Here is a 9,551-nt window from a genome sequence, read left to right as displayed (position 1 = left end):
CTAAATTATGTTTTGAGCATTTTTTTTTATAAATACATGTAGAATCAGAAGAATCGGACTCAAGTTTATTACGTTTAGACAAACATGGAATTGGCTTCTGGTGGTTCAAAAATAAACAACATTAGACATTGTTGCTGATATTATTAGCAAAACATGACGAATGGATCCATATTCATGGGGATGAAATGGGGTTGGCTTTTACTAAATTATGTTTTGATGTTTTTTTTTATAAATACATGTAGGCCTACATAGTATTGCAGCTTTATGGAAATTACAATTCATTTGCAGCATTGTGGAAATGTTTATTTTCACATGTAAAGTTACAGATAAAATACATAAAATGATGGTTTGTCCCTTCAAAATAAAAGCACCACTCAGTCGAGCATTAATCTCGCTAGGCATTGCCAAAGCTATTGTTTTTATTTTGAAAGTCGTGACAGGAAGTGTACATTTTTTGAACCAGTCCAGTTTGACAGCGCTCAGGCATCTTCTGCACTCCGCGCGCTGCGTGTGTGTGGACTGACGGTGTCTAAAGCTTGTGTGCGTGTGTAAACACAGCTCGGTCGGCTCATGTTAGGAGCGAGGAGGGCCAGGCTGCAGCAGAAACAACAAGCAGGCTGAATCGTACTGGGGGACCGCTCAGATGAGGAGATGGCAGCCGAATCCACCCGGAGATTCACCAAAAACCTTCTGAAGCCGGGGACCGCGGCGGAGATACGGCAGACAGCGTGTAACGCAGTCAGACACTCCGCAGTGACGGTGAGTGGACCCCAATGAATCGTTAAAACATGGTGGTAGTAAAAAAAAAAAACGCATCACCACCTGTGGGCCTGAAGCTTTTACTACTATGAGCTTTTGATTGCCATGCCCACCAAAGCTTTGCATCTGGACGTGGTTTTGGTGTCTGTCTCTAACACCGCACCTCAGCTCTGGCAGATCTGACATTGGCATTCATGTTGCATCTTTCTTTGCAGAGGATGAGCACAGTGCAGCACCGCTGTCTATTGATCCTGCAGGGGGAAGGATGCAATACGTTTAATGCTCAGTATTGTGCAGGAATCTACACATTTTGTTCCCACTATTGAATTTCGCTTATTGGCTGGTAATGTGACTATAAAATCGTAGAGCCTATCATATTCCCATGTGGGTTGGAGTTTAATTCTGCGTGGCTGGCTAGAGTGAATGAAATGAGGCTTAGTAGTAGGATAGTGGGATGCGGCAAGACACAGGCAGCGGTTTACATCTGCCCAGCGGTGCAAAGCAACACCAGGAAAGATGGAGGGAGGGGCACAGAAAAGACAGAAGAGAGGGAGAGGAATTCGACCGCTTGGCTTGATTTACGACTAATAACATTTGCAGGCTATTTAAATGTCGCGAGTTGTGAAATGTATGCTCAAGTGGGTGTGTCACGCCGTATAATGAGAGGCTCTGATTGACGTATGCTATAGTGGGAGGAGGGGTATTTCAGGAAAAAAGCAGCCACACACACAAAAAAGGATTTCTGTTTTGATGATGTCCTTTTGACTCATCTGACAGAGGACAAATCCTCCAACTTACATTGTGTGTGTGTGTGTGTGTGTGTGTGTGTGTGTGTGTGTGTGTGTGTGTGTGTGTGTGTGTGTGTGTGTGTGTGTGTGTGTGTGTGTGTCCACGATGTAGGGATTAGCATATAGAGAAAGGTCACTCCACTCCAGTCTCTTTGCTGCTACTCTACATCCTCTTCACTCTGGTGTTAGTGTGTCAGTGGGACACATGTGTAAAAGAGCCCAGGGAGAATTGATTGGAATAAAGAGAGAAAATCTAGTTTTGCTGGTGCATGTGGGAAGACAGGATTAAAATGGAAACGAATTGAATGAATGAAACCTTGCTTTTTCCCTGGACAATCAAAGTTTTCCATCAGCACTGGGTCAGCAGAATAGAACATTATTACAAGATAATAGCATGAGCCTTAAGAGTAAAGGTCTACTGACACTATACATTTGTCATGGTGCCAAATGGAGTACAAGAGAATAGTGTTTATTGATTCCCATTGGATGTAGAAATTGACTGGTGGACTGGTAGGTCACCTTGTGTTGGTATCATTAAGAACACTCATACACATGTTGCACTGCATACATAACATACAGAGCTTCACTGCCTTGCCTATAAGCGCTGCAGCTGATATCACATTGTGCCTATGGTTTTGAAGCACATACATTACATACAAGTGACTAGTGTAAAAAGGAAGTAAGAGATAAATTAGCCTGAAGCAAGAGGCACTTATGTGGCCCGATGTCCCCCCAATATTATAGTATCATACATACAGTCAGGCTGTATGAAGATGTTTAAAGAAGTCTGTCAACATCAGGGTTTCCCCACACATAGACTTTACTTGGGCGGGGCGCCCAGGTATATTAACGGCCGCCCAAGTATATTTCGCGACCCATTTTTTTTGTTTTGTTTTTAAAGTTATTTTCATTTTTTTTGTATGTATTGTGAACGCACTGCGCAAATGTGGGTCTGCCTCCCACAGGGTGACTGGCTGTCTACATGATGTGGCCTGCCGACATGGCCACTTTCATACAGATCATAAATCAAAGCCCTTGATTGGTCTCTGTGTGTCATTCAAGCTCGGGATAACCTCAGCTCAGGTGAGGTAAAGGACTCTCTGAGTGTTTAGATAGTTAACTTAGTCTAAGTTCTCAGTGGGTCTCAAGCGGTTTGGTCACCATTTATGTTAGCACATATTTCCATTTGAGGGGGTAGTGATTAGTCAAATATGCATGAATAAACATTTTTTAACTAGGTGAAAAAAGGATACACTTGTTGAGAGCTAAAACTAGTCTTTGCTGCTGCCTCAAAGAGGAGCAGGGGGGAGAAGAGGGAGACAGGTGAGGCTGATTCAGGAGCCCAGGCACACTCACAACTATAAATTAACCAAAAATAAATAAATAAACAAGTTTCAGTGTTTTTTCATATTGGATATGGTATGTTATTGGTTATGTCCATGATTTTATGATTATTGAAATGTATACAGTTCTGTTCCATATGGGTTTTCTGTTCCTATTGATCTAGTATCTTTATTTCCCCCTCAAAAGGCACCCACTTAAAATCACATGTACAGGTTTCTAAATAAATTAAAAAATGTATTTAAATAGTAACCCATGTCCATATATTTATTTGTGGGTAGTAGATTCAAACGATAGGGCTATCACTATGGGCAGCAAAGCTGTAAATATTGACAAATAAATCCAGCAAAATGGCACAAAAATAAAACTGGTAGTTGCCTGGCTGGGTGTATCATTTCCGGACTGACGTATTGCCTCGGTCCGGCCCTGGCTGTACCTGTTCGCTCTGCCATCGCGTGAAGGGTCTGCTCACAAGCGACCAACAGAAAGGTTAATGTTGTTGTTGCACGTCACCTCACCCCACCCCCCCAAGTATATTTCAGATCTGTGGGAAAAACTGAACATGTTTGTATTCTTTATTTGTTTATTATAGCCACTATTAATTTGTGGTGAGTTGAGCAATTTCACTTTATATTCCTATTTCTTTATCTGCTTAATATGTGCTTTTATATTTATGGACCTTTGATGAGTCAGAATCTTTGTTACTATACAAGTGTTGCCGTATATTATTCCCGCTACTTAACCTGTTGTTTTGCCCACAATATCCTCAAAGGTATAGCCTAAATTAACAATGTCACAAATGTGTATTGTCATATGACCCTACCCTGTGCAGATTCATATAACAGTTGAGTTGTATTTGGTATGAACGGAAATGGAAACAATGACTTTGAATATCAGTATGCTCAAAGACACCTGTTTTTTTGTCTTCCTCATCCTCAATGATAAACTGGTTAGTTTCAATTCTTCCCTATTCTTTAACAAGCTCGAAAAATCCATAAATAATTAAGTCATTCTATATGTGGATATAGGATGTAGAAAGAGAGAGTGAGTGTGATAGAAGAGTAAGCATGTGTGTAAAAGTGTAGGTGTTATGTGTTGGGTTTAGGGTTAAGTGGGTGTGTAAATGTCCATGGGCGTTCTGTGTGTGGACGTTTTTTGTGAGTGTGTTAATGCATGGTCTTTGTTGTTGAAAGAAACCAGGTCAGCAGAATAAGGCCCTATGGCATAACATTGAATGAAGCGTGAGCCTCTTTCACGCTGACCCCCCCTCTCTTTTTATAGTAGTCTGTTTCCTCATTCACTTAAACATCATTCCCCCCAAACCTGACATTACTCTCCATCTCTCCATGTTTGCGATTCTTCCATGTTTGCATCTGCCATGGTTTTCTTTCTTTGTTTCTTACCGTTCCATACCTCTGCATCGGTCCTCAGTCAGGTTAGGTCAGTTTCTGAAGTGTGTGTGCTTGTGTGGATTCAGGAGTGTATAGCATACACGATACCTGGTAAATCCCCCTGGTGCATGCTGCTTTTCCCTCCTCCGACGTGCTCTGTGAAAGCAATCATAGCTCTCTGACTACTTCACTGTTTCTCATAGTGGTCAGCCCACCCATCCCCAAATATGCACAGAGCATGGAAAGGGAAGATAGATACAAGAATGAAGGATGTCAGGGTGGTTGAGTTTGGGTTTTAAGAAGCTACGGTTTGTTGCTTCAGTGACCATGAGATCTTTTCCATTACATCCTTTCTGGCCTCTGCCTTAGCCGCTGGACAACAAATAACAACAACATTTTTGTTTTTTTAAATAAAATATATAAAAACATATATATATATCTAGCAAATGTTGAATATATACGGAAACAAGGCTTGTTTTGTATCAAATCAACACCGTAATAAAAAAATACAGTATTTCAGTCACATTAATGCTGATTTTGTGCAACAGAGAGTGAGAGTGTTTATTATGACTCACTGCTAAAGTGAGCAGTAGTGTAGACACAAGCGCTGTTCTTGTTGTGACTCTGGTTGCCTGCTGGGATGAACCACATGTCATACCGTGCCTGGAGGATGCCAGCCACACTAACCACGCAGCCAGAGAGTGGAGCCAACAAACCCCCCCCCCCCCCGGCAGAGTTTATTTACCCATGGCACAGGGATGCTTGTATACAGTCATCCTCACTCGTCTCTTAATGCATGCTCATGCATTTTCGCATGGCATTCTTATGTTTGATGTCATACCAGCCATCTTTCCTTTGGTGCCAAATTAAGCCATTTCATGCCTGATCAAGTTTTGACTATTTTTGGTGCCCAATCCCAGGCTCCAGACAGTTACCGGGAATTTTCCATTTCGTTACAAACCAGTGTCTGATGTCATGTCATGGAGATGTACGTTAATCCCGTAATGTAAAGGTATCTAGTTTGTGTGATCATCATAGCAGTATTTTGCTGATTTAGCTTATTAAATACAAATTACTGCATTTTTTAAAATGGCTGATTGTTTGCTATTGGCTCTTCCGACAAGTTTCAAGTCTTTGCATTTTTCACCTAAATATTGACTCAAATAATGTTTTAAGCACCATATTAACTGCAGGAAAGGCCCCAGGAAGGATTAACTGATACCAGGTTCTTAAGTGTATTCCTTCCTCCGAACCAAAGAAATTAGGTAACATTTATATAATCCTTTTTGTTAGATAGCTAGATCATTTTATGTCGCTTCTGCTTTGATAACTGCCTGGAGTTGAAAGCATTAAATCACTCTGAAAACGCATGTAGTGCTTTGGAAACTAACTGATAATGATGTAAAATACATGTGACTTAGAGTTAATGGGCAAAACCCTTTAGTATGAGGAACCTTTACCAATGCGGTTCACCTCCATGCTCATGTGGCAGTGTGTGTTCTTTGGCCTTAACACCATAAGTGGAAACTCACACAGCAACATATACAAAGAAGTGCTTTCCGTTCCTGTATTCCACCACATTTTGAACATGACGCAAAGCTTTCAAGTATAAAAAAAGATGGTCATATTTTATTGAGCTAGTCTTTTTTTATTATTCACTCGCTTGGATGCTTTATCCCTTTTGTTATATAACTCATCAATTTGCTATTTGGGGAATAAAGGATGGGAGACGTGATATTTCAGTAGGTTTGCTAAGGATCTCCTTTCCCCTCCTCTCACTGGGAATGGAACCCTTTTTTGTCTTGTCTCATACCATTAATCAATTTCAATTTCTCTTTTAATGTGTATGAACATCAGCCTTAATGTATCTGCTCCTGGGCTTTACTAGTCATAGTCTGTTTGTATGTTTTGGTTGTTCTAGTAAAATACCACCACTGGGCATGTCTGTCTGTCTGGAGCTAAAATGTGTGTCAGACAGCGTGGAGCAGCCATTTGTTGGTTGGGGGCTCGTCTACCCAGCGATGTGTTGTGTGTGTGGGACGGTTTGTGGGGACATGCTGTCAGACTGACTCTGCTCGCTCCTCATGACGCATCATGACGACAGCCTGGGATTCATTGTGCTTGACTGCTGACCTGTCTAATATAAAAGAAAAATGTATATTAATAAACATTTCTGTAAATGTGTCATATGCTATTTTTCGACTTGACCGATGTTGTAATCACCCTAAAAAGTAAACAAAATCAGTAGGAACATGCAACATACAATACTGGAAATGCTAGTATAAAACAAAACATACATATTACATAGCAGGACGTTCTGAAAATCATTTAGACTGCTGGTAAATTTGTGTCAGTGTGGTTTTATCTTGTATCGACCACAGTGTGCTGCTGCCCTGTTTCAAGAAGACAGTTGTCAGTGACACGTCAATCAGCATTAACACTAACTATATATGGTCATCCAATGCAAACCGATAATGCTGAAAATGAATGGTTCCAGAGGAGAGAAACAATTTAGATGAACAGCAAGTAGCGTACTCTACCGCAGACTAGCCCCTGTTACCACGGCAACAGAGATAAGGTCAATTATGATGGAATTCTAACAGGAAGCACTCGTTGCATATCTCTACCTTTTAGTCTTCTAGTATATCTCATTTCATCTCATCTGATGTGTCTCCACCCACGCTCTACTGTAAATTACTTCATTTAGCTGGTCTGCTCATATTACACTATTATTTTAGCTGTATCTCCAACCCGCCTCCTTTAACTGCTTTCCTTCCACTGCATTTATTATCACCTTTTTTTGTATGATTATTTTTAATTTATCTAGCTTGCTTCTCCTTTCTGAGGTTATTGCTTGAATGACAACAGTCTGAATCTGATATGTCTTTGGTCTGAATAGGAGATCTGCTCAGATCCTGACCTTCCTGTCACATGCCTCTTATTACATCTGGATACTAGGGCATGGTAGGACAGGGACAGGAGAGCAGCTGGAGCCATAATCAAGCTTTTAATTGGGTCAGACATCGGCAGTCTCATCATTTCAGAAAGCCAGATCTTAAAGAGGGGGAAACCCAAGATGAAAATGAGGAAGTGGGATAGAGAAAGAAAGAGATATGGTAGATCTCTCACATCTCCCAGAATAGTAACAGCCAAGGCTCTACAGCAGAGGACTTTTATTTAAACACTGTCCTGTGTGTGGGGTATCACACATGTAACAGGCTATTGTTCAATTGCATCGCTATTTACATGTTTAAATGAACATTGTTTGCACATGTGGGTGTCTCATTAGCATAAGAAGGCTTATGATAGAGTATACATGCAATGTTGAGTATCTTTGTGCTATATTCACAAGTTACCACACCAGCAACTTTTCAGGTCCCTGTGGATATTCATGTAAGTGTTCTAGTTTTTGAAGAAAGTTTGTTCCTCAACACTCCAGGCCAGAAAATGCAAATGCGGTTCTGTTGTCTTTATTTCCAGAGTCACATGTGAAGCTGCTTAACAAATCATCAGAGGCAACATCTCCCTGCCTGCCAATACAGTTATTCTCTTACATAAGTTGGGGTTTTAGAAATCATACCACAGCCCGAATGTATAACCATATAAATAAGACTGAGCGAAAGAGACTTGTCCAGCAAGAATAATTAAGAAAGGAGCTTTTGGACTTCAACTTTGCAATGGACCTATTTCGTTTCACTTTATTGAATGATTTTCAGGGATTATAGTGGTTGTGGGCCAACATACCTAACATAAACATCAACTCCTCTACTAATAAACATCACATCATACTTAAATTATTTTTATGAAATAAAACTAGGAAAACAAATAATTATTACATAGTGAAAGTTTATTCTGTTTAGGCCATTATCTAAAGACGTTGATCATGAAACAAGATGGATGATGACCCCCTCTGCTAAACAATTCTCGGGGGGAAACCATCATTACACTGTAGCTAGGTTAGCACTAATACATGGCACTATATGTCGATGGTCAAGAGCGGAAGACGCACTCCATGAAAAAGCAAGGAAAGCCAGAAAATCAGTAAGATTGGTGTTTGTTCAAAACACTTTAACCTCTATTTGTATTTGGTTCTGTGTCATTGTCTGGGATCACTGTCTCATAGCCTGTAGCTGACGCGTGGTGACACACCTCACGTTGTTTCCTTTCCTCTCCATCTCACATTTTGGTGTGTGTCAGATCATAAATTCTAAATGTGTCAAACCAAGTTGTGAAGTTTCACCGCCTTGATTGTGTTTCATGACGTGGGACAGGATGTTTGTATCTCTCATATCGTTCATTTTGTGTCTCTGAACAACTCAGCATGCATCTTTTCTGGGAAGCCATGCTGTGCAGTTCTTCAGGGCGTCTTCGTCATGCAGTGCAACCAAAAGATCTGTCTGTGTCACTTGTGATTTTATCAGCAAGGAGACACTTCTCTTCCTCTTTCAAACTTCCCTTCACCCCGTCTCCCCTTCTAATCTTCCCTCCAATTGTTTCCTGTTATATTTCACTTCTTACATTCATTCTTCCTCTACTCCCTCTCTCCATTTTCTTCTTCTTTGTTTTTTTCACTTCTGCACACATTCCCTAATTGCCTAAACTCCCTTTCTATTCCCTCATTCTCACTCAAAATCAACTGGATTACATTCACCCTGCTCTTTGCTTCTCACTCCTTGTCATGTTGAGTGAATGCTTCCATTGTACCGGGTGTGTGTGTATACACATGCAGACAGGAGAATAGAGAAAGGGATTAAAGGAGATGAATAGTTCTTTGACATTTGTTATGACTGAACTGCAGAAGACTCAGCCATGTTTGCCTGATAACAGTAGGACCGTGCACTGCCAAGGCTTGGTGTATGTCTGTCCCCATCTTCTCAATGACTCATTCAGAGAGGACAGAGAAATAAAAGCAAAGAGAACAAAACAAATCTAAGCCGGCTACTGTCACTAGTGACACTGTCTCTTGCTGAATTCCCCCTCTGTTTGAACTCTGCGGGAGGCTGTGCAGGGATTTCACTAGTGTGTGTGCTGGGTGTGAGCACAGGAAATTCATTTTTTTAATTTTGTAGTGTCAGACTGGCAGTTGTTTGATTGTACATTAAGACAAAAGGTCTGTTTAGTCTAGGTTGGAAAAGTGTGTGTGTGTGTGTGTGTGTGTGTGTGTGTGTGTGTGTGTGTGTGTGTGTGTGTGTGTGTGTGTGTGTGTGTGTGTGTGTGTGTGTGTGTGTGTGTGTGTGTGTGTGTGTGTGTGTGTGTGTGTGTGTGTGTGTGT

General features: G+C 40.9%; 1 protein-coding gene across 1 annotated transcript in view; it reads left to right on the top strand.

Annotated features, from left to right (window-relative positions):
• Positions 1-527: 527 nt before the first annotated feature.
• Positions 528-9,551, top strand: part of dock10 (dedicator of cytokinesis 10) — a 43,464-nt gene continuing 34,440 nt past the window's right edge. The window contains exon 1 of the mRNA XM_010795014.1: positions 528-759. Coding sequence (XP_010793316.1) covers positions 652-759 — 108 coding nt within the window. The 5' untranslated portion in view covers positions 528-651. The remainder of the gene's footprint in view (positions 760-9,551) is intronic.

The sequence above is a fragment of the Notothenia coriiceps genome, unplaced genomic scaffold (genome assembly GCF_000735185.1).
Source record: "Notothenia coriiceps isolate Sejong01 unplaced genomic scaffold, NC01 NC01_scaffold00037246, whole genome shotgun sequence".
Lineage (NCBI taxonomy): Eukaryota > Metazoa > Chordata > Actinopteri > Perciformes > Nototheniidae > Notothenia > Notothenia coriiceps.
This window is presented reverse-complemented; position numbering and strand designations above follow the sequence as displayed.